The sequence below is a fragment of the Octodon degus genome, unplaced genomic scaffold, assembly GCF_000260255.1.
Source record: "Octodon degus isolate 3935 unplaced genomic scaffold, OctDeg1.0 scaffold00092, whole genome shotgun sequence".
NCBI lineage: Eukaryota > Metazoa > Chordata > Mammalia > Rodentia > Octodontidae > Octodon > Octodon degus.
In genome coordinates, this window is record NW_004524668.1 from 3,427,244 (window position 1) to 3,450,739 (window position 23,496).

At 42.3% G+C, this 23,496-nt stretch overlaps 2 protein-coding genes and 1 pseudogene across 3 annotated transcripts in view; 2 read left to right on the forward strand and 1 right to left on the reverse strand.

The window, feature by feature from the left end:
* Zbtb40 (zinc finger and BTB domain containing 40) overlaps nucleotides 1-23,496 on the reverse strand; it is an 84,840-nt gene that overhangs the window by 53,406 nt on the left and 7,938 nt on the right. The gene's annotated exons all lie outside the window — the stretch shown is intronic.
* On the forward strand, nucleotides 8,589-8,999 carry LOC101584051 (annotated as a pseudogene).
* On the forward strand, nucleotides 18,962-20,525 carry LOC101566582 (transcription factor Dp-1-like). Its single transcript, XM_023722500.1, has 2 exons — nucleotides 18,962-20,342; nucleotides 20,478-20,525. The coding sequence occupies exons 1-2, from the start codon at nucleotides 19,116-19,118 to the stop codon at nucleotides 20,478-20,480; spliced, it is 1,230 nt and encodes a 409-aa protein (XP_023578268.1). The 5' UTR covers nucleotides 18,962-19,115; the 3' UTR covers nucleotides 20,481-20,525.

Genomic DNA, 23,496 nt, shown 5'->3' on the forward strand with positions numbered 1-23,496 from the left:
AATATTTAGTTATTAAATAAAGAAACAAATAAAATGTATGGACATTGGGTGGTAGTGGAAGTAACTCAGTGGTAGAGCACTTGCCTAGTGTGACAAGTTTGTACAACCCTGCCAACAAAAAATAAAATGCATACATTATTTAAAAATGGGGGGAAAAAGTGGATGCTGTGCCAGCCCCGCCCCCAGGGTGTGCTGAGGGCAACTGAGACTGGGCATGGTGACTTGCGCCTGTAATCCCCATGCGTGCCTGTAATCCCAGCTCTTGGCAGGCTGTAAACAGGCAGATCACTACGAGTCCGATCTAGAAGTGAGACCCTGAACACCTGTAGACCCTTCCCTAAAAAAAAAAAAAATGTAGGTACAAGAAAGATTAAAAACAAGGTAGAACACCTGTAATCATACTGGCTGTCACATACTAAATGCTTACTATGTGTCAGATACTTTCAAATGCTTTGCCTATATTAACTCGTGTAATCCTTTCAACACTTCTACTCAGTGGGTCCCTTAATCACTCTCTCCACAGATAAGAAAACTACGACACCGGGAGGCTGTGGCTATGGCTGCGTAACTCATCTGAGGGGTCTCACAGCTAGTAATGGCCGTACAGAGTTCAAAATCAGGCAATCTGGGGCTGGTGAGATGGCTCAGTGGTCTAGAGCACCTACTTGGAGCAAGCTTGGTGAAGCATAGGGACCACGGTTCGATCCCCAGCACCACATGCCAGCCAGCCCCGCCCCCTGGTGGGCTGAGCTGGCCACACACACACACACACACACACATAAAAAAAAAAAAAAAAATCCAAAAAAAAAAAAAAAATCAGGCAATCTGATGCCAAGGTCTGAACTCTTGAACACTGTGATCCACTGGTTCTCTGAAATGAAAGAACAACATAGCTGAGAGAAAGGAGACTAGAGTGGGGGTGTTTGGATAGTCAAGCGCAGGCCAAAACAATTCAAGTTAGCCTGTAAAGGACTATGTTAACATGTAAGCATGTAAGGAAATAGAAGCTAAATAAGGATTTTCAGACCAGAGATATACAAGAGAACAATCGAAATGTGATTTATTTGTAGTAAGCAGGGAAAGGGAGACAAGTACAGTGAGCAGAAAACAAAGTAAGAGGGTAAAATGTCTGAAACTACTAACCATGACAAGAAAGAAACAGCTTAAACTATCTCATTAAAAGGCTGAGATCCTGTTTGAATTTTTTAAAGTCTTCTATGTGAGTCAGGCATGGTGGTAAATGCCTGCAGTCCCAGCATCTGTGAGGCTGAGGCAAGAGGATCCCTATGAATTTAAGACTAGCATGGGCTACATAGGGACTTCAAGGCCAGCCTGGAACACAAGCAAGAGCCTGTGTAAAAAAAACAAAATAAATAAAATAAAGTCTGTTGCATTTATATTTAAAACTGCCAAGTAGGTAATAAGCACTGTGTATATTACCTAGCGCTTATTCTACTAAGCCATCTCCCCAGCCCCTTGAAATCCTCTTCATCAAACAAATTTGGCCATGTGATGAGAGACCTTAAGTTTATAGCTGTAAATAAATAATTAACATAATCTTTGTAGATCAGTTTTGGGTATAGGATTCTGTTATTAAATACACTGAAATCATGAAGGACTCACTAGTGATTTGGAGGCCCCTGAAATACATGACAGAAGCTAAACTATACTTTGCTGATCTCACAAATGAAATGTAATACTTTCCTGGGTTTCTAACTCCCTTTGCAAAGGAGTTAATGGAAGAGAGAACAGAGCACTGGACGAAATGCACAAGTGTGCTTTTCTGAGGTAAGAAACTGGCAAAATACTGCAGCTGAAATGTCTAAGTCCTGCAGATTGACGCAGAGAGGCAACCTAAATTATGTTATTAAGCACTTACTGAAATTGCTAGGTTGGAAAAATTGTCAAAGGTCCCATGGGAAGAACGTTTAAGCAACAAAAGAGCACCAGAAAGATGGATGTTCCTCAAAGGAACAATATTAAAGCCTCAAGAAAAGACTATACTGATACAGAATAAAGATACTTAGACAGAAGAAACTTAATTGGCTGAACCAAGTGCTGTATAATGACCTAAAACACAAATGGGAATTCAACACAAAGTGGAAAACTAGGCCAGCTTTCTAAAAGGAGCACAAAGAATATTTATTTATTTAAATTTGTATTCTGTCTGCTTCCAAAAATGATTTGAAAGTTTTTTTTTTTTTTTTTGAGGGGGGGCGTTCTGTAAGTGACAATGAAACAACACAGGAGAAAAATCCAGAAAAAGCAAGTGGGAACTAAGTCACAGTTTGCAGGAAACATGGAATGCCTTTAAAGGAACAGGGAAGAAAATAACATTGAAGATTTATGGTCTCAATACACATTTCTTAATTTTTATTTTATTTTATTTTATTTTGCAGAACCAGGGGTTGAACTCAGGCCCTTGAGCTTGCCAGGGAAGCGCTTATTCCACTGAGCCATCTCCCGGGCCCCATTTTCTTCATTTTTAAAAAAGTGAATGTTCTGAAATTCACAATGCTAGCAAGTTCCCTAGGAGGGAACTGAAGCAAAGGCCTTTGCTGCCACTACTAGAGGACACGGAGCTCTCTTCTGTGCTCCAGGGAATGGACCTGCTACTCCCCGAATTACTGCACTTAATTTCCAGTAAGTCTTAAGCCGGCAATATACACACGCCAACCAATAACTGTTCATGGGTCAGTTGTCCACCATTTACCCAGCACTTGGCTAGCTAGGTGACGTGATGGGTGGGAGCCAAGTGAGACGTGAAACAAGGTCCTTGTCCACAGGAAGCTGGTAATAAAGTCGACACTGCTACAACTGAAAACAGAACTCTTAAAAGAATTTGACCCGTAAGATAAGAAACTAGGCACCGTGGCACATGCCTGTAATTCCAGCACTGTGGGAGGCTGAGGCAGGACGATCACACGTTTGAGCTCAGCTTAGTGACTTAGTGAGACCCTATCTCAACTAAGTAAATTAAATTTTAAAATGGCTGGAAGTGTAGCTCTGGGCGAAACCCCTGGTTTAATCCTTAGTTTAAACCCCTGGTTTAAACCACAAAGAGACAGGGAGGGAAGGAGAAGGAGGGAACAAAATGAGCAAAAAAACTGAAGGATCCTAGTGAATGGCATGAAAAGACAAAGGGCTGGAGCAGGCAACTGCAAACAGGCTGGTATCTTTCACTCTGTCAGGCAGTGGTGACAAAGTAAAGGACTGCAGGCAGAGGGAGAGGCACAAACACAGTTGCAGAAGAAGCGCACTTGGCATGTATGCTTGAAACACGTATGCGCACAGGCAACTGGCACTGCACCAGGCCCTAGAAATATACTCAGTGATAAGTACATGCCTTTGCGATTTCTGGATACTGTACTAGACTGGCAAGAGCACTTTCAAAAAAAAAAAACGCATGCAAGAAGTATGGAAAGTGAGGCCAGATGCTGAGGAACTCACACCCGCTTTCTGAGGAAAGAGCTTCTCCAACAGAAACCGCACAATTACACAAAGCCTCACCAATGACAAGTGGGATGCATAAATCCAGGAGGATCCCAGCACTAGGGAGGAAGAACAGATATTCCATTGTCTACCAGCAACCAACCAGATGGTGGTTCACAGAGCAAAGCCACCTCCTCTGCTTGGGCTTCCATATCCAGGAAATAATCCATATCCAGGAAAGAAAAGCCAATCTAATTCTTGATCAAGACTCTTCAATTCTGGGTCCTCCAACAATTCTGCCCTCTCCTTTGCCACACTGACCCCTCCTTGGTCTGAGACAGCTCTTTTTTGGTCTGGCTTGACAAGGCCCACCTGCTAAAGTATTTCTTTATTGTACATGGTGATAATCCCCATTTCCTGAATAAACTCTGGGCTTCTGCCTTGATGCCTGGGCTCTGCTAGAACCAGAGAGCTGGACGAGACCTAGGTGAGCTCTACTCACTGCTTCCATGAGCAGAAGTTCATTACTTTATCTATCACGTACTCTTGTCACATGAACAAATGACCTTAGTCTGATCTCCTTCCTTTCTAAGGAAAGGAACTGAGGTCCTGAGAGGCTGAGCAGCTCTCTGATCCTAGTCTGCTTTAACCCCATGGCTATTTAGTATCTCACAAACAACTAGAGTCAGGTGAAATAACAGGCACTCTCAACATAATTAGAGCAAAGATCACACATTCTGAGACAAGAAGTGGGGGATTTGCTACACACAAAAAGATGATTTAAAATGTAAGGTATCTAAGGAATCAGCTAAGTTAAAAGAGAACCCCTAGCAATTATTTTTGAGACTGCAAGGAGGATTGGTGAGGTTAGAAAAGGGTGACTGTAGCTTTTAGCAGGCCCAGATTTCTTAAGTTCAAAAGGAGCTGTCACTGGGTATCTTGCACTGAGTGCCTGACAGGCAGCAATGTAGTGTAAGGAATGCAGATGGTTGTCTCTAACACTCCTTAGTTTGTAGCAGTCTCTTTCACAGATATTGACATCATTGTTTCTAATATCAACATCACTATCATCATCACCGCAGCCCATATCTTAGGTCCAATGCCCAAACTCTGAAGCAACACCTGAGGGGCCTGTGAGCTTTCCTGATGTACATATTTTAGTCACTGGGAAATCCAGAGCCAGAGCAGTTCTAAGCCCAGCATCAACGATTCCATAGAGTCAGAATCATACATAATATGCACTTCTAGGGATACCAAGTAGGAATGATGCTGAGATAAGAGGTGTAGAGGGAACCGGGGAGATGGTTCGGTAGAATAAGCACTTGCCAGGCCTGAGTTCAATGTCTGGTTCCACAAAAAAAAAAAAAAAAAAAAAAAAAAAAAGTAGTAGAATTTGTAGCTCATAATCCAATTAATCTTCCTTTTTAGCTGTATACTAAGATTTTGAGGTGTTAAATGCCCATTAAGAATCACAGAGCTAACAGAGGACAGAATCTTTAGTCTTTTTAATTTTGCGGAAAAAAAAAAAAGACTGATTATATTTGAAAAATAGCTTCAAACTTACTATGTAGCCCAGGCTGGCTTCGAACTTGCAGTCTTCTTGACATAGCCTGGTGAGTTCTGAGATTGCAGGAGCAAGGGCATGCACCACCACACTCAGCTCAGCACTGCTGGTCTCTGCTGAAAGGTGAGTGGACAGATGCACCTGGGAAGGAGGGCTGTTGGCACAGGCCAGCTGGCCAGCTGACTGCCACAGGAGCTAGAACTTAATTTACCGCTGTTCCTGGGGAAACTTAGTAACACTATCTAAACTCAGAAGAAACACAAAGCAGAAAGTCAATTCATTAATTCATAACCACTCTTCGTCCAATTATCTGTGAACAAATTCAAATGGCAAGGTCTAACATTATGAGACTGCCTTGCACAAATCACGGAGGTCAGCAAAGGGCGGTAGCACACGGTGTATACTCAGTGGAACCTGGATTGATAAACCTGTCTTTTCCATTAACACCTGGGCCCGAACTGAGCAGGCAGAACCCCGAGGGTCGATGAGTACTGTCAGCTGACACTGGCTCACCGTCATCTCTGAGGCTGTGCTCTTCCACAGCTTGTTTCTCTGGTGGTTCAGCTGCCCTAGTGGACTGTACTTTGTCTCTGAGATAACCTTTAGCGGGTATCTAGCAGCATTGACTGGGTACTAATTAATTTTCAATATCTTTCAGAATGCAAGTGTATAAGACCTTCTTGTTAGCTCAGATCACAGACTCTTCTTCTGGTGTTCCGGATGGCTACTGTAGAGGAAAACTGCTCCTCTTTCAAGGGGCCAAAGCCCAAGGAAGTACCTGGCCTCCTTTCAAACCCACCCATTTTGGCTTCCTACTGAGCCATCAAGCATCCTCTGTGACAAGAGAGACAGCCTCACTCACGCTTCCCTTTGCCCATGCACTTTTCTCTACCTACTCTGCTCCTTCAGGCTGTACATCACTGGGCTAAGTTTAAAAATGTATTAATACCAAACATACATGACATTATTCTTTATCAAGAAGATAATACATATCAGAGAACTGCACAACTAGAATGATCTAATTCAGCCCTATCATTCTGCAGATGAAGAAACTGACAGAGATTAAGTGACCTGCCCAAGTCAAGTATCTAAGAACTAGGACACAGGTTTCTGGGCCTCTTGGTCCAAACTGGGACCCAAATGCCAAGATCTGAAATTGCCATTGCAGGCCTGCCCTGGAGAGGGCTTCTGTGGACCTCACAGACTGGCAGAGTAGTCTTATAACGGAGCATCTTACACAGCACATGCACCATATTTAAAAGCCGACTAAAACGTCAACCGTTGTAGTTCCTTCAATGAGAAAATACCTTTAACCCACAGAACTGCTCAAAAGTGTCTCAGATACTATCTGATTCAAAAATCCCAATCTACTGTTACTACAACTATATCATGGATCTGTGATTCAACAGTAACAAAAAAAAAAAAAATTAAGTGACTATTAAGGTATCTAAAACATAGCCAGGTGTGGTGCTACACAATCCAACCATTTGGGAGGTTGAGTCAGGAAGATCACAGTGAGTTTGAAGGCAGCCCTAGCTCCATATGAGCTCAAGACCATCCTGAACTACCCAGCAAGACCCTGTACAAAACAAAACAAAACAATGAAAGCTCAACCGAAGTCAAGATTTTCTATTAAAATAAAATAGATATACAAATTAATAAGGAAAATATTAACTTTTGGGTGTGGTACTGGGGCCTTACCATGGCCCTTTTTAAAGTGTGTTTTATTTTGTTGAGAAAGGGTATCAATAAACTGCTAAGTTGCCTAGATCTGGCTAAAATTTTGGATTCCCCTGCCTCGGCCTCTCAGAATGCTGGGATTATACACATGCTCCACCATACTAACACTTACATTTTTAAAATTAACAAAGTAGGCAGTCTCGGGAGCAGCGAGGCGAGCGGGTCAGCCATGTCCTCAGGGCGGCAGCTGCGCCCTGGGGTCAGTCCCTAGGCTGTCCGAGTTAACATGCTAAATTGGGGAGGCGCATGCCTGCAATCCCAGTGCCCTGGGAGGAGGTAGGAGGATTCAAGCTCATCTTGAGCAACGAGGTGAGACCCGGTCTCAAAAACTAAGCTTCAACCTTCAGTACCGGTGGAAAAAGTTTTATGAATCCTGGCAAGTGAAGAACATCTTGACCACGTAGTACAACAAAGTTTGTGCATTTTGAAGATGTATGAAAGTCGTGGACAATATTTTTCAAGAACTTATAGAAGATAACTGAAGAAAATTGCATGTAATAAGATAGCTGCAAATGAATGTACAAGTCCTTCCACAGTTATTAAAAATACTTCATTGCCTCAGGTATGGCATGGCAATGTAGAAGGAACAATGAAGACAGTGGTCAAGAAAACATGAACAGAAGCAAATGATGAAAATATTTGATGTTGAAAAATTCACAAGTTATGTAGAAAAATAGACGACTAAGTATAACTGAATAATAAATTGTTTTACTTAAAATATAAAAAAAATTAACAAAGTAAAACCAGAGAAATCATAAAAGAAATAAAGTTGGTAAACTGAAGTTTGCCCTCATGAGTAATCAAATAACTTAAGTAACTTAAGAAATTAAAACATTAATTCTATTTGAGAGCTAATAATATTTAATTGAACTCTGTGGTTTTAGATCATAGATTTTTCATCTTGCAGGCTAATCTGAACACTTACCCAGTGAGTTTGGGCAACACAATTTCATCACCGTAGACCTTACTGTCTTTGAAGTTTAGAGTAGAGATGAAATGAGATAGTGTATCTGCATTGCTTTAGTGAACTGAACTGTCAGCAGTTAATGTCCAGTAAGCATCAGCTGAAATCATTATACAAATACTGCTTAAATTAATCATGCAGGAGAAGAACAGTGTGATAAGTTCTCACATAGTGCTGACAGATGGACAAAATGGTAAATAATCTAAAAGTAATCTGCTCATCTAAAGCTAGAAAAATGTCCTTGAAGAGACATGAGTATTTGGGGCATACAGAGGAACACATTTTACCTGCCCTGTTATAAGATTTTAATAGAATGACTTTATTTATCAAGTGTATAATTACAAATAAGTAAAGAATAAGAAATTAATGGCAGGAGAAGGAAATTATTTAATGTTTATGCCCTTCAGATATACTTTTAGAACTTTATCGCCATATAAGTATTTATACTTGCTGGGTGTGGTGGCACATGCCTGTAATCCCAGCCCTTATAGAGCTGAGGCAGGAGGATCCCTGCCAGTTCAAGAGACCAACCTGGGCTACAAAGTGAGCTCAAGGCCAGCCTGAACTTTGTAGAGAGCCTGTATCAAACCCAAACAAACAAATAAACAAGACTATGTACTAAATCCCAGCTACTAAGGAGCCTAAGACAGAAGGACTACAAATCTAGGACCAACATATGGCCCGGTCATCGCCACTGTGGGAGGGAGGGTAGTGTACACTGCAAAATATTTGAATATATTTATCGTTATATATTTATGTTTATAAGCATACTTATAAATATATTTATCTCCAAAGAGAGACAAAAACAAAAAGCCAACAAGCACATGATGTTCAATACTAAGATATCAGGAAAATACCAGTGAAAACAATGAGTGGAACGGCCTCGGCACCCCGACCACTCTGCTCCGCTCCGCTCCGCTCCGCTCCGCTCCATGGATAAAAATGTCCAGCCCTACAGAGACTGAGCAGTGCATCGAGTCCCTGATTGCTGTTTTCCGGAAGTATGCTGGAAAGGATGGAAACAGCGTCACACTCTCCACGAGAGTTTTTGACATTCATGAATAAAGAACTGGGCGCTTTCACAAAGAACCAGAAGGACCCTGGTGTTCTTGACTGCATGATGAAGAAGCTGGACCTCAACAGTGATGGGCAGCTAGATTTCCAAGAATTTCTTAACCTTACTGGCGGCTTAGCCGTATCGTGCCATTCCTCCTTCCTGCCAGCCCAGAAGCGTGTCTGAAGGTCCCTGGGCCTGGCCTTACACCTTCCCCTGCCAAATACTCAGATATCACCTCCTTCCAGCCCACACAGGCTCTGAGCCGAGCCCACCACTACCCCATGTAGCCTTTCTGCTGGGAGTAATAAAACTAGATTATTTAAAAAAAAAAAAACCCAATAATGAGACATCACTTCATATCCACTAAGATGATTGTAATAAATAAAACCCAAAATATAAATATTGCTAAGATAGTGGAAAAATTGGAACTCTCACAGCATTGCCAGGGGAAATGTAAAACATTGTGGCCACTATGGAAATTCTGCCAGTCCTTCCCAAAAGGTCAGGTGGTCACCTAGGATATAAGAGTCCCTGGGATCAATTCCTAGCACACAGGGGAAGAACAATAAGCACAAAGATACATGACCTGGCATTTCCACACTGAGGTACACATCCAAGATATATCAAAACAGGTTCATACAAAACTTGAGCATTAGTATTTGTTGGTGCATATTCTAGCTTAAAAACAAAGTGTCCCTCAAAGGTTAGTGTACTGAGGGCTTGATCCTCAATGCACCCCATGTTCAGAGAGAACTGTGAGACCCCAACTTCATCAGCGAGTTCATCCATTGGTAAAATCACAACTTGACGCTCATTTTTAGGAGTTGATGAAAACAGGAGGTGGGGCCCATGCAAGGGGCATGGGTCAGAGGTATGACCTTGGGAGCTATGCTTGGTCCACTGTCCCTTTCTCTTTTCCTAGCCACCATGAGGGAGGCAGCTTCACTCCATGCTGTTTGACCATAACACTCTTCCTTACCTCAGGCTCACAGCACAGGAACCAGGGACAAAGGACTGCATCTCTAACATCATGGACCAAATAAGCCTTTCCTCCTTTAAACTGCTCATGTCAGGTGTTTGGTCACAACTTGCTAGCATGATAAGGGCTCCAGTTGGGTCCCAGCACCACCAAATAAACAAACAAGAAAAGGGACTAAGAATACATATATTAATATGCTACAACATGGCTGACTCTGAAAATGTTATGCCAAATGAAAGAGACAAGACATGAAAGGCTACAAACTGTTATGATTTCACTTACATGAAACGTCCAGAATAGTCAAAGCCATATAGTAAACAGTAGATTAATGGTTGCCAGAGATTGCAGGGAGGACCAAAAGTGAAGGGCAAATGCTAACAGGTATAGGGTTTTTTGGACTGATAAGATATATTTTGGAGGGGCTGGTGAGATGGCTCAGTGGTCTAAAACACCTACTTAGAACAAGCTTAGCAAAGCACAGGGACCGCGGTTTAATCCCCCAGCACCACATGCCAGCCAGCCCCGCCCCCTGGTGGGCTGAGCTGGCCACACACACACACAAATAAATTTTTTAAAAAAGATATATTCTGGAATTACAAAGTAGTAATGATTTTTTAAAAATATTTATTTATTTTTATTTATTACATTTATTTAGTGTGTGTGTGTGTGTGTGTGTGTGTGTGGCCAGCTCAGCCCACCAGGGGGCGGGGCTGGCTGGCATGTGGTGCCGGGGGATCGAACCGAGGTCCCTGTGCTTTGCCAAGCTTGTTTCAAGTAGGTGCTTTAGACCACTGAGCCATCTCTCCAGCCCCACAAAGTAGTAATGATAACACAGACATCTGAATTATATACTTTAAAATAAAAAATTATATAACACACAAATTATGTCTAAATTCTTAAGCAGATAAGTGAAGTTTTAATAATGCGAGGAAATATTTCCAATATACTAAAAGGAAAAAAATACAACTAAATATATGTTATAATTCCCATTTGTTATAAATATATGTGTGCATGCACTACACATTTGCATAAAAATACACCAAACATACTAAAATATTATAGCAGCCATCCCTTTCGAGTGTCCTTATGGAGGTCCTCTTTCTCATACCTTCCAAAATTGTTTAGAAACATATATGACTTTTATAACCAGAAAACTTAAAAAAAAAATTCAGATAGGTCTGTTTGGCTTTACAGCCAGTTATTTCATCCTACTGTTCCCTCAATGAAAATGTATTAAGCATTTAGTATGTTCAAAGCCCAGTTAACTGAGACATGTTCCGCCAGAAATGTATATAAACCTGGGGTGGGGTTTAAACTCAAGTCCACGTACTAGGCTGGGGAAGAGGAATCCACATGCTCTTTAAATTAGATAAGTGCTGTCAAATAGCCCAATTTCTGGCAAGGAAGACCCATAGCTTTCATGAGCAGCAGTGAGAGATTAAACATTCCAGCTGGAGTCGGACTACAAGGTGTGATCTTCACTACACAATCACAAACGAAGCTGGGCATGGTGGCACACACGGCTGTAATCCCAACACTTGGGAGGCTGAGGCAGAAGGATTACCAAGAGTTTGAGGTCATCCTGAGCTCCATGGTGAGTTCAAGGGCAGTCTGAACTATACAGCAAGACCTGTCTCAAAAAAACAGAAGTGATGGCACATGCCAGTAATCTCTGCACTTGTGAGGCTGAGGCGGGAAGATCTCCAGTTTGAGACCAGCCTGGACTATGTTAATTCCTGTCTCAAAAACAAAATAATCAAGAGAAGATATGCTCTTGATCAAAACATATAACCTACATGGAGGCTCACTGTCCTCAACTACAGTCAGGGTTTCTCTCTCAAGGGCTTCCTGGATGATTAAATGACATAACACATGTGAAGAACTGGCATTATATGCTGGGAACACAGTAAGTGTCCAATAAATTATCAGCTGTTATTCACCAGTATCCTGATCACCACTAACACCTCACAATCATATTCTTAAGGAGGTAAAGGGCTGGGAGATAGCTCAGTGGCATAAGTGCCTGCCTGGCAAGCACAAAGTCCTGAGGTTTGATCTCTAGTACCACAAAAAACAAAGGAAGTAAAGACATGGAAAAGTCTAAGGACCAGTAGGAAGGTTGTCCTTTAAATCTCCTGTTAGCTGGCACCTAATTCTTGATGAGTCTATAACAACCACTCTATTCATCTCATTCCTTTCCCAGATTCTATGCTTCTATAAAACTCTTGAGGAAACCTATAAAACACAATGAGGCAAAAACATCAAAATATTCAGCATAACAAACTGCTTGTGTCCTCTTATCTTCCAACTAATTCATAGAAACAAGCGATTTTTCAAGGCTATTACAACACAAGGAGGCTCTGTGAGACTCGGGTGCCTTTTCGGGCACACTGCTCTGATCCAGTAGTTCAGCCAAGATCGCTCTTCACAGGCCTGGCTGCAAAATCCCCTGAGCAACGTGCTCATCTAATGAGTGACTAGGGATTGTGACTGCATTATACTTAATGCCAACTTTTCCTTTCTGCAGCCAAGAGTCTCAACAAGCAATCATCACTTCAATGCTTTCAAATCCAACCTCTTCTGTGTACAAAAGACCTTTGGCTTTGTCATTGGAACTGACAGGCATTTTGTTCTGATCTAAAAATGTGGACAGGGCCAGGGAGATGGCTCAGTGAAATAAGCACTTTCCTGGCAAGCGCACGGGCCTGAGTTCAATCCCTGGTTCCGCAAGAAAAAAAAAAAAAAAAAAATGTGGACAACTTCTGAGTTTTCATAACTTGGTTATCAGAACATACTTTGCTTCAGCAGGGAATAAATTCAGACCACACATTAACATAGCACCAAGTTTTATTTTCTAAACTACTGTACTGTATACATCTAATGTAAAAATGTAAAGGCAGTGGCAATTACAGGGTGCCATACCAGGCATTATGATTACCAGAGGCTGTGTGCTCAAAGTAAAAGTTAAGATCTAGAGATAGCCCTGTGCGTGAACGCCAGCCCTGCCCTGCTTACTTACTATGTGACTTTTTTGAAGGGATTGGGGACAGGGTCTGGATATATAGTTCACGCCAACCTTAAACTCACTACATAGTGCAGGCTGGCCTTGAACTCACAGTGATCCTCCTGCTTCAGCCTCCCAAATGCTTCAGATGCGCACTACCACACCCAGCTGCTATGCAACGTTGGACAAGTTGCTTTACTCTGTGGGACTCAGTCTCCTCCTATGTAAAACTGAGATAATGTTGGTGCTCATCTCACTATCATGAGGTAGCTATAAAAACTAACACTCCTCTATGTAAATAAGCCAGACTATATAAAGAACAGTCCTGTAAACATTAAATATTAGCTATATTACTTATTTTAACACTTTGCCTTTGGGAAAAAAAATAAAAATTACAGCTACCTACCAAAATATTTGTTTTTATCATTCTGCTTCATGACTTTTAAATTATATATGTATTTTGTATATATGTCAGATATTACACAATTGATTTTTAAATCACCATCTCACAAACAACCACACTCCTAGTTCCAGCCAGTTGGTCAGGATGAAAGTCAGCTAGGAAAGCGAGAGAAAGCAGAGAGTAGTTCTCAATTATCAGACTGCTGGACTATAAGCTAAACAATTTCATACAAATCTTAAATACATTGCAAATAAGGAGAAAACAGGAACCTGTGAAGTAACCTGGACTAATTTCCACATTTCATAAGTAAAAAAAAAAAGTGTTTGAAGGTCTTATGATTCACTAAGGACAGATAAGAGACTCTTCCTGTCCCCAAGTATTACAAATGCAGCCGGCTCTGTGAAGGATTGGTTCAGGAAGGCCCTGGGCATAGTAAAATCTGATGATGCTCAAGTTCCTTAATTATTTGTTTGTGCCAGTGATCAAACCCAGGGCCAAGCATATCACTCTGCTATTGAGATACCCTCCCAACCCTATGTCCATTATTTACTAAATTCATTATAAATCCATTTGGTCCTAAGTGACCATAAGACGCTGGTCCCAGGATCTCTGTGGGCACCAAAATCAAAGGGTGCTGAAGTGTCTTGACCAAAACAGCACAGAATTTGTGCAGTACTTATCTGCGCCCTCCATATACTTTAAATCTTCTCTAGATTACTTTAAATACTGAATACAATGCAAATCTATGTCAGCTATTCTTATACTGCATTGTTTAGGGAATGACAAAAAAGCCTCTTCATATTTAACATGCGTATATTTTTCCCCAAATATTTTTTGTCCGAGGTTGAATCCATAGATGAAGAGCCCACAGATGGGAGTTGACTGCATACTATTAATGGGATGATGAGGAAAAAATTTGGAAAAGGGAAGAAGCGCACAGTTTAGGAGGTTATGGCAGTGACCTAACAACACAGCTAACGTTACCATGACATCCCAGGCATGGTGCCAAGCACTTTACATTGGTGGCCTTATATAATTTTTGCAAAACCAGTGAGATAGTTACTATTATTAACCCCACTTTCCACCGAGGAAGTCGAGGCCTAGAGAGATGAAATGACTTGCCCAAATTACAAAGCCAGTGAGAGGCAGAATCAGTAAATGAACCCATGCTGTCTGATTTCAGAGTTGGAACTTTTACCACTAGGTTACATTGGCCAACTATGAGATTTTAAAATGTAGGAAAGCTCTTAATCCTACAGTAATTCACCCAATAAAATTTTGGATAACTTTCCCTGATTAGAGACATTACAAAGACATACAGTAAACAGTATTTTTAAGTAAGAACAGAGGTCAGAACAGATAGCTCAGTGGTAGGGTACCTGCCCAGCATGTGCCAGGGACTGGGTTCAACCCCCAGCTCCCCACCCTGCAAAGTAGGTACAGTATAGTAGCACAGGAAGCGCCTGCTTATTCTGTGCTACATGAGGCACTGTTGCAGTCTGGATCTTGAATGCCCCCTGCCCATGCATTGAGAGTAGGCTTCCCAGAATGGTGCTACTGGGAGGGGTAGAAACTACAAGGTAGGGCCTAGCAGGAGGTCTTCTGGCCACTAGGACATGTTCTTGAGTGGATAGTGGGACCTTCATCTCACCTCTCCCTCTCTCTTTTGCTTCCCCATCACGAGGTGAAGAGTTTGCTCCTCCACACACTCCCAGTTAGGATGGGCAGCCTGGCGTCCCACTCAGAATCAGTGAGGCCTACCAACCGGGTAGCAAAACCTCCAAACCTATGGGCCAAAACAAAACTTTTGTCTTTACAGGTTGATGTTCTGAAGCATTTGTTACACTACAGAAACCTAACACAGGGACCGTGCACACATTCTCCCCCTACCCATCTACCATGAAGCCAGAAACAGTACAGCTTTCCCAGCTTTGCCAGTGCACAGGGTGTGCTTGCCCCGCCAGCACACCTTCCCTGAGCTCAGCCTTGTGCCCTCCACCAAGGCCTGGCATTACTCAGAGAAGACACTCTGTATCAACCTGCTCTCAAGAGGCTCATGGCACAGCTGAGAAGAGACCTTTCAGTTTAAATCCTCCCTCTCTTACACCTTTGTAGCTAAGTACCAGAGGCCCTAAGATGATGACAGTGGAGCCCCATCCTCCTACAACACCATCCTAGTACACTCTGCAGATCACTCAGCCTTCAGTACTCCTCTGTGTACATTTCACACAGGAACTCCATTCTCTTCTCCTTTCAGTGCTGTAAGCTTTTTCCTTTGTCTTTGAAGGAGTAGGAATTACTTTCATCTCTAGCTTTCCCTCATCCATCACCAGGGAGTATAACAAGAGGTTTATCTTAAGGAGCTTTAAAAAAAATGCAAAGGAGGGTAACTTCTCTATTGCCTTTAACTCTAGCAACGAGCCTGTGGGACTCTGCAGTATTTGCGAAAAAATGTTCAAAGAAAGACATGGAAAATTTCATCCTCAACGTTTTGCTGCCCAGGAAAAAAAAAAAAAAAAAAAAAAAAAAAAAAACCAGAACTCTTGGGCCCAATTATTCTGCTGTCTTGGACTTTGACCTTCAAAAGTCTCCCTCTGGTTCTAACCTGACTGGAACAGAGGGCAGCTGACAACAGAGGGCCAGCTGAATGAGCAGCTTGTGTCTAGGTTGGTCAAACTTAATGACTGTCAGGCCTTCAGAGCAACATCCAAAAGTTACAATACCATGCCAAACCCACAGGCTAACGGAGCAGCAAGCTTCATTACCATTTAATCTAAATTTGCCAGTTCCTGCCATGTTCTCAACATCATACTAGGAGCTGGGTAGTTAAACCAGGGGCAGTCCTTTAAAAATCAACTAACAGCAAAGACACTAATAAAGCCAGAAGAGATGGAGCTGAGCGAGCAGGGCACACTGAAGAGCAGTGGCACAGGAGTACTGGGGTGTGAACCACAAGTGGAAGCCCAATGCAGCACTACAGCCAGGGCTGCACCATCCCCCTTGCTTCTGCTTTTCCCAAGACAACTGTCGCTTCAAACTAGAAAACAATCTGAACAAGGAGTTATAAACAGCAGAAGCCTAAGCCCAACATGGGGGCACATGCCTACAATCCCAGCACTCAGGAGGCTGAGGCAGGATATAAATTTACAGCCAGTTTGACCAGTGCCTGACTCAAAAGGTGGGGGGACAAGGGTAGGTGTAACTGTTACTTTAGGATTGTAACTGAGTATTTAACCTTTCAAAACACATCTTCTCAAGTTAAAAACTTGAGAAACTTGGGATTCTGTACGTGTTCAGTAAATGGTAACTTTTATTATCAACATGATTTCTGGGATGGTCTAAGGAGAACACTCTGAACCAATGAATTAATGACAGCAGGCTTAGGGAAGCCGCCTGTCTACACACCAAGGACCCCCCTTCCACATACAGGCCTTATAAACCTCTCTGTTGCCCATTTCTACTTGTTACTCTTTCACCAAATCGACATGCACTGACTGGCTACAGTGCTGGGACTTGGAGAAGACATTGTAAAAGGAGGCTCATCTGAAGCCAGATGCAAAGAGTTTAGGGTATGTGGGTATATAATATAAAACTTCTGATAAGTTCTGGAGGAACTCTCAAAGGAATTAACATTTTTAAACACAGGATGGAGGCCTAAAAAACTCAACAAGAAACATACAGAAATTATGTAAGGAAAAATATAAAGCCCTCCTGAAAAATCCCCAAAGTATCTTTGAGCAAATGAAAAGACAGACCACGATCTTAGACAGAATTTAAAATCATAAAAATGTCAGTTCTCCCTAAGCTAAAATATAAATTTAGCACAATCCCAACAAAAGTATATCAAATTTCTGCTAAAAGTATATAAATTGATGTTTTATTTATTTTTACATTAATTTCACTGAGAAAGAAATAGCAATGAGACAGTTTTAAAACAGGTTAGTAGGACAGTTACAGTACATTGCATATTGTCTTTTTTTTTGGTGGAACCGGAGATTGAACTGAGGCCTTTGCATTTGCCAGGCAAGCGCTTATTCTACTGAGCTATCTCCCCAGCCCCTGCATATTGTCTTCATAGTAGTTATTCATAATACAAGATACAAATATGGTATCTTGTCTAAACACTATTAGTATAAATCTTTCTTCTCATTGAACTAAGAGAAAGTAGCTGTATATTTATCCTAACTATACAAATTAATGTTTTAAAATACAACAGAATAAACATGATAACCAGGAAACTCTGAAAAAGAACAATATAAAAAAACCCGGTTGTTATAGATATTAAAACAAATTATAAGGACTCCTAAATCAAGATATTTTGTAACAGCATAGGAAATGACAATCAAATTAAAGGAATGAAATAGATAATTTGGTAAGAAACCCAAGTGCGTCCATGCAGTTTAGTATTTAGTAAAATAGTACTTCATGTCAAAGAATTTTAGTAAGTTTTGAGACAAATGACTGGTCATGAGGAAAAAGATAAAAGTGGGTCCTTCCTCAAATCAGATGCTAAATTTCAAATGGACAATTTTAAAGGTTAAAAAGAAAATAACCCGGGGATATAGTTCTGTGGCCCAGTGCTTGCCTGGCAAGCATAAGGTCCTGAGTTCAACTCCTAGTACCAAAAAACAGCTGGGCAGAGTATATGTGCCCATCTGTAATCCCAGCACCAGTGAGGCTAAGGCAAGCTCACTGAGACCAGCCTGGGCTATAAAGTGAGCCCAAGGCCTGCCTGAACTGTACAGGAAGACCATGTCTCAAAAATCAAACAAAACAGAATAAACCAAAACAAATCAAAAATGAAACTTGTTTAAAAAAAAAGAATACATGTACTGCACTAGAAGAAAACAAAACTTTGCCTGCCTTCTCTATTCCCTTTTTCCTTCCTTTCTCTCTCCTTCCCAGACACAAGTTGAGCAGCTCTGTCCCAGCACATGCCGTTAAAATAAAAGAAGTTGAGAGTAGGAAAGAGTTCCTAGTAATGACTCAAAATCCAAAGCAACACACAGTAAGGCTGATAAACTTGACTCTATAAAGATAGAAGTCTTGCATGAGGATGGAGCAATGCAAGCAAGACCAAGCATAGAACAAAATGTTTATTTTTGTAACCTATACCACAGACATAGTCAGATACCCCTTATCTTATTAAATGAGAAAACAAATTTAAGATACATTGAATATTATTTCTTATCTGACAAACTGCCATACTATGGCAATTTATAGCATGCTTAGTAAGACTCAGGAAAAACAGACAAGAAGAATTAAGTATAAAATAAACACTGTGAACGTACCTTTTTTCTTTTAGTGCAGTTGATGGTTAAAAATCAAAATTAAGTACAAAAAGTAAAGCTATATTAATATGCTGAGCTGTAAAAGGCTCAAGTCAACAACTTCCGACAACTGCCAGTTGTACCAATAACTCACTACTATTATGGACTATTGGACTATATTGGGTTACTTTGCTGAATTTAAGTACCTAAAATCTTTGGATTGGCATCAAGTTTGAAAAGGTCCTTTAAAGACTTCTCCAAATACATCTTCTCTAACTGCAATGTAAGACCGGATCTCTGACAGAGCAAAACAAAAAAGTCGGTTGTGTTGGGAGCCACTGAGGCTAGGAAATTGATCAAATGTGTGTAGGTGGGACTAGGCCTCAGTGCCTAAAGCAAACAAGCTACCTCAGTCCTGAGATAAACATCCTGTCTGGTTAAAGTCAGCCATTAGTTGCTAGGCAACCCTGTATCACGTGTTACTAACTTTGCAAAAGTATAAATAAAGGACCAGTTCCTTGTGAAGAAAAAATATATAGCCAGGTGAGCCCGCGACCCCGCGCCGCCGGCCCAGAGCAGCGACCCGCACGGCCGGAAGCCCCGGCCGGCGCCGCATACTCCGCACCCGCCTGCAGCCAGAAAAACCAGCTTTCTTCTGTGGAGGGTACACAGCCATATTCTTGATTTCCTGGATCTGGTAACATGGCAAAAGCTGCCGGTCTAATTGAAGCCAATGGAGAACTCAAGGTCTTCACAGACCAGAACCTGAATCCCGGGAAAGGTGTGGTGTCCCTGGTGGCCATCCACCCATCCACAGTGAACGTGCTCGGGAAGCAACTCCTGCCCAAAACCTATGGACAGTCCAATGTCAACATCACACAACAAGTGGTGATTGGCACGCCCCAGTGGCCAGCAGCAGCCAGCACGATCGTGGTTGGGAGCCCACATACCCAGAGCACACACTTTGTGTCCCAGAGCCAGCCCTCCGAGTCCTCACCGTGGTCTGCTGGAAAGCGGAACAGGAAGGACGAGAAGCGCGGCAAGGGCCTGCGGCACATCTCCATGAAGGTGTGCGAGAAGGTGCAGCGCAAAGGCACCACCTCCTATAACGAGGTGGCTGACGAGCTGGTGGCAGAGTTCAGTGTTGCCGACAACCACCTCCTGCCCGAGTCTGCTTACGATCAGAACATACGGCGGCGAGTGTACGATGCCTTAAATGTGCTGATGGCCATGAACATCATCTCCAAGGAGAAGAAAGAGATCAAGTGGATTGGCCTGCCCACGAACTCAGCTCAGGAATGCCAGAGCCTCGAGGTGGAGGAGAGGCAGCGGCGGCTGGAGCGGATCAAGCAGAAGCAGGCCCAACTCCAGGAGCTCATCCTGCAGCAAATCGCCTTCAAGAACTTGGTGCAGAGGAACCGGCAGGTGGAACAGCAGGCCCGTCGGCCACCACCACCCAACTCGGTGATCCACTTGCCCTTCATCATTGTCAACACCAGCAGGAAGACTGTCATTGACTGCAGCATCTCCGATGACAAATTCGAGTACCTGTTCAACTTCGACAACACTTTTGCGATCCACGATGACATTGAGGTGCTGAAGCAGATGGGCATGGCCTGTGGCTTAGAGTCTGGCAGCTGCTCTGCCGAGGACCTCAAGGTGGCACAGAGCCTGGTGCCCAAAGCTCTGGAGCCCTATGTGACAGAAATGGCTCAGGGGTCCATTGGCAGCGTGTTCCTCACAACTGCAGGCTCTGCATCCAACAGCACAAGGTTATCTGCCAGCGACCAGAGCAACGGCGTGGAGGGGACTCTGGCCACCAGTTCCAACGGCTCCCAGTACAGCGGCTCGCAGGTGGAGACGCCCGTGTTCTGTGTGGGCGAGGATGAGGATGAGGAGGACGACTTCAGCGAGAACGAGGAGGACGACTTCAACGAGAACGAGGAGGACGACTTCAACGAGAACGAGGACAACTTCAACGAGAAGGAGGACGACTTCAACGAGAACGAGGACGACTTCAATGAGAATGAGGAGGACGACTTCAATGAGAACGAGGAGGACGACTGACACCCCGTCCAGCATCGGGGATGAGCGTTTAGCAAAGAGAAACTGGTTGGTTTGTGTTTTTTTTTGTTGTTGTTTTTTTGTTTTTGGCGGAACCAGGAAAGCGCTTATTTCACTGAGCCATCTCCCTGGTCCCAAAGAGAAGGTGTTTTAAACTGGGTTTTTCTTTCCTTTTGGTCTCCCCCCCCCCCCCCCCCCCAGGCCCGGTGAGCTGGGTTTCGACGCGCACCTCCAAGAAGCAAGGACTGTTGTGCGCGGTGTGCAGGCTTGCGTGCCTGCGCCCGTGCGTGTTTGGTGCCTGTGTGCGGGCCCAAGCCTTTATTTACTTTTTGTTTTCTGTTTTTCCTTTAGTTCACAGTTGGTTTTTGCCTCCCAGCAGTGCTTGCTAGGTTGCTGAACACATTGTACTTCACCCATGCCAGTGACAATAAAGAAGCGCTGTCATGTCCTGCAGGCCCAGCCGCAGCACCCCATTTGCTGTGTGCGGAGAGGCGCCCCCCGCTGGCACACAGCGGGACTGCAGGACGCGTCTTCCCTCCGTTAAACACGCGAGGGCCAAAGAACCAACCGGTTAACAAAACTACATTTAAAATATTGAGCACCTTAAATTTTATTATGATTTTGCTTTTCCTTAAATTATGTTAATGTTGCAAACCCATCATATGTGCACACTTTTTCTGGTGCACCAAATAATTGAGACATGCTTTCTTTTTGTTTGGTAGTTTACTGTTGTGCTGGAGCAGCTATGGAATGTGTGGAAGGGTTGTTGCTTATGATAAAATTTGCCTGATTTCTTACAGGCCGCGTTTGGAAACTTTTTATTATATAGTTGTTTACATACTTATAAGTCTATCATTTAAAGACATGTACTGAAACAAATGTTGTATTTGTTTCCTAAACTATCTTCATGTAATCTACTATAAAGTTGAAATTAAACATAGAGAATGTTTTAACAGCCTGATTTCTTACAGGCCGCGTTTGGAAACTTTGTATTATATAGTTGTTTACATACTTATAAGTCTATCATTTAAAGACATGTACTGAAACAAATGTTGTATTTGTTTCCTAAGCAGTCTTCATGTAATCTATTATAAAGTTGAAATTAAACATAGAGAATGTTGTAACAGTTTAACTCAAAATTTGTCAATCATTTTTAATAGTTCTTTTTCTATAAAAAGAAAGGAATTTAAGGACAGGCAGTAGTTTCTTTTAAAATTTATTCACAATGAACCATTAACTGCACAGTTGCTGTTAGCTGCCTGTTCTGAAACAATGGTCTTTTTATTGAAACACAAACTTTTCTGTAATATTTTATAGAATACAAAGAGACTTTAATTGTTTGACTTTAACTTGGCACTGCTAGTTTTTATTAATAAAATGTGCATGGGCTTTAAAAAAAGAAAAAAATATATGTATACACAAGATAGGATAGATACACAGCTACTTTCTCTTAGTTCATTGAGAAGAAAGGTTCGTACTAACACTGTGTAGACAAGATATTATGTCTGCATCTTTTTAAAAAAAAATCAGAATTAAGCCGGCACATGCCTGTAATCCCAGCACTCAAGAGACCAATTCAGGAGTATCACCATGAGTTTGAGTTCAGCCTGGGCTACAAAGCGAACTCAAGGCCAGCCTGAACTGCATAGTGAGACCCTGTCTCAAGAAAAAAAAAAAAAAAAAAAAAGCTTCCTGTATTATCTTCTCACAAATAGTGACTTCTGCTCACTTCATGTGTATGTACACGAAAGTGTGTGATACTGGAAATTGAACTGAACCCAGGGCCTTTGTATATCTCCAGCCCTTTATCTTGAGATGGGATCTTGCCAAGTTGTTTTTATATTTCAAAAGATAGAAAACAAATTTTAAAAAAATAGAAAACAAAACAAAAACAGTACTCAAGAAACCAGTATGTCAGGGCCAGCCTGATAGCTCAGCAGACTGAAGCGCCTGCCGGCCCTGCCCCCAGGGGCACTCTGAGAGGATGGGTATGCTGGTGTGGGCCTGTAATTCCAGCACTTGGGAGGCTGAAAACAGGAAAATCACTACCAGTTGGATCTATGTAGTAAGACCTGGAAGATCCTGTCCTAAATACAGAAAAACAAAAACAAACAAAAAAACAGTATGTGGGGCCTCAAAAGCTATTATTTTTATATATACACAAAAATCCTTGGTGTCTAATTTCTCCCATCTTTCTTGGAAAGCATTCTCTATTTTGGACCCTGTCTTAAAATGATTCTGGGGCTGGCCAGATAGCTCGGCAGATTAGAGCGCCTGCTTAGGCAAAAACAGGGACCAGGGTTCTATACCGCATGCCGCGCTGGCTTGGGCCCTGCCTCCGGGGCTTGCTAAGACAGTGACTGAGACTGGGCGTGGTGACGCACGCAATCCCCGCACTTGGGAGGCTGAAAACAGGAGGATCACTATAAATTCAATATGTATATAGTGAGAACCTGTGGACCCTGTACTAAACACATAAAAAATTTTTAAAAAAGTTAAAATGATTTTGGAGGCCGGGGATTGGCTCAGTAGAATAAGCACTTCCCTGGCAAGCGCAAGAGTCTGAGTTCAATCCCCGGTTCCGCAAAAAAAAAAAAAGATTCTGGCACTCTGGTGTAGACTGCTCATGCAAAGGCCTCCAGATGTACATAACTAAAGTTTCAATGTGAACAACTAATTTTCAAACACTACATGGGCCAAAAATGTCTACAGCAATTTTCTGTTGAGGTCCTAAGCTTCCTTCTATTTCCCTTTGGGTATTGTCAGGGTTGCTGTCTGAAACACTGCCCAAAAGGCTGTGGTGAAGCCTTAGTTGCTAGCTAATAGGCTTCTAATCAGATTGAGAGCATTCTAAGTGCATCAGTGGAGTACTGCTCCATTGATAGGACCATAATTTGATGGCATTATTGGGAGGTTATGGAAATTTAGGAGTGAAGTGGATCACAGCAGCGTGACTTTGGGGACTATGTTCTCTCTGCTCCACCTCCCTGCCAGAAGTACTGAGGCCTGAACCCAGGGC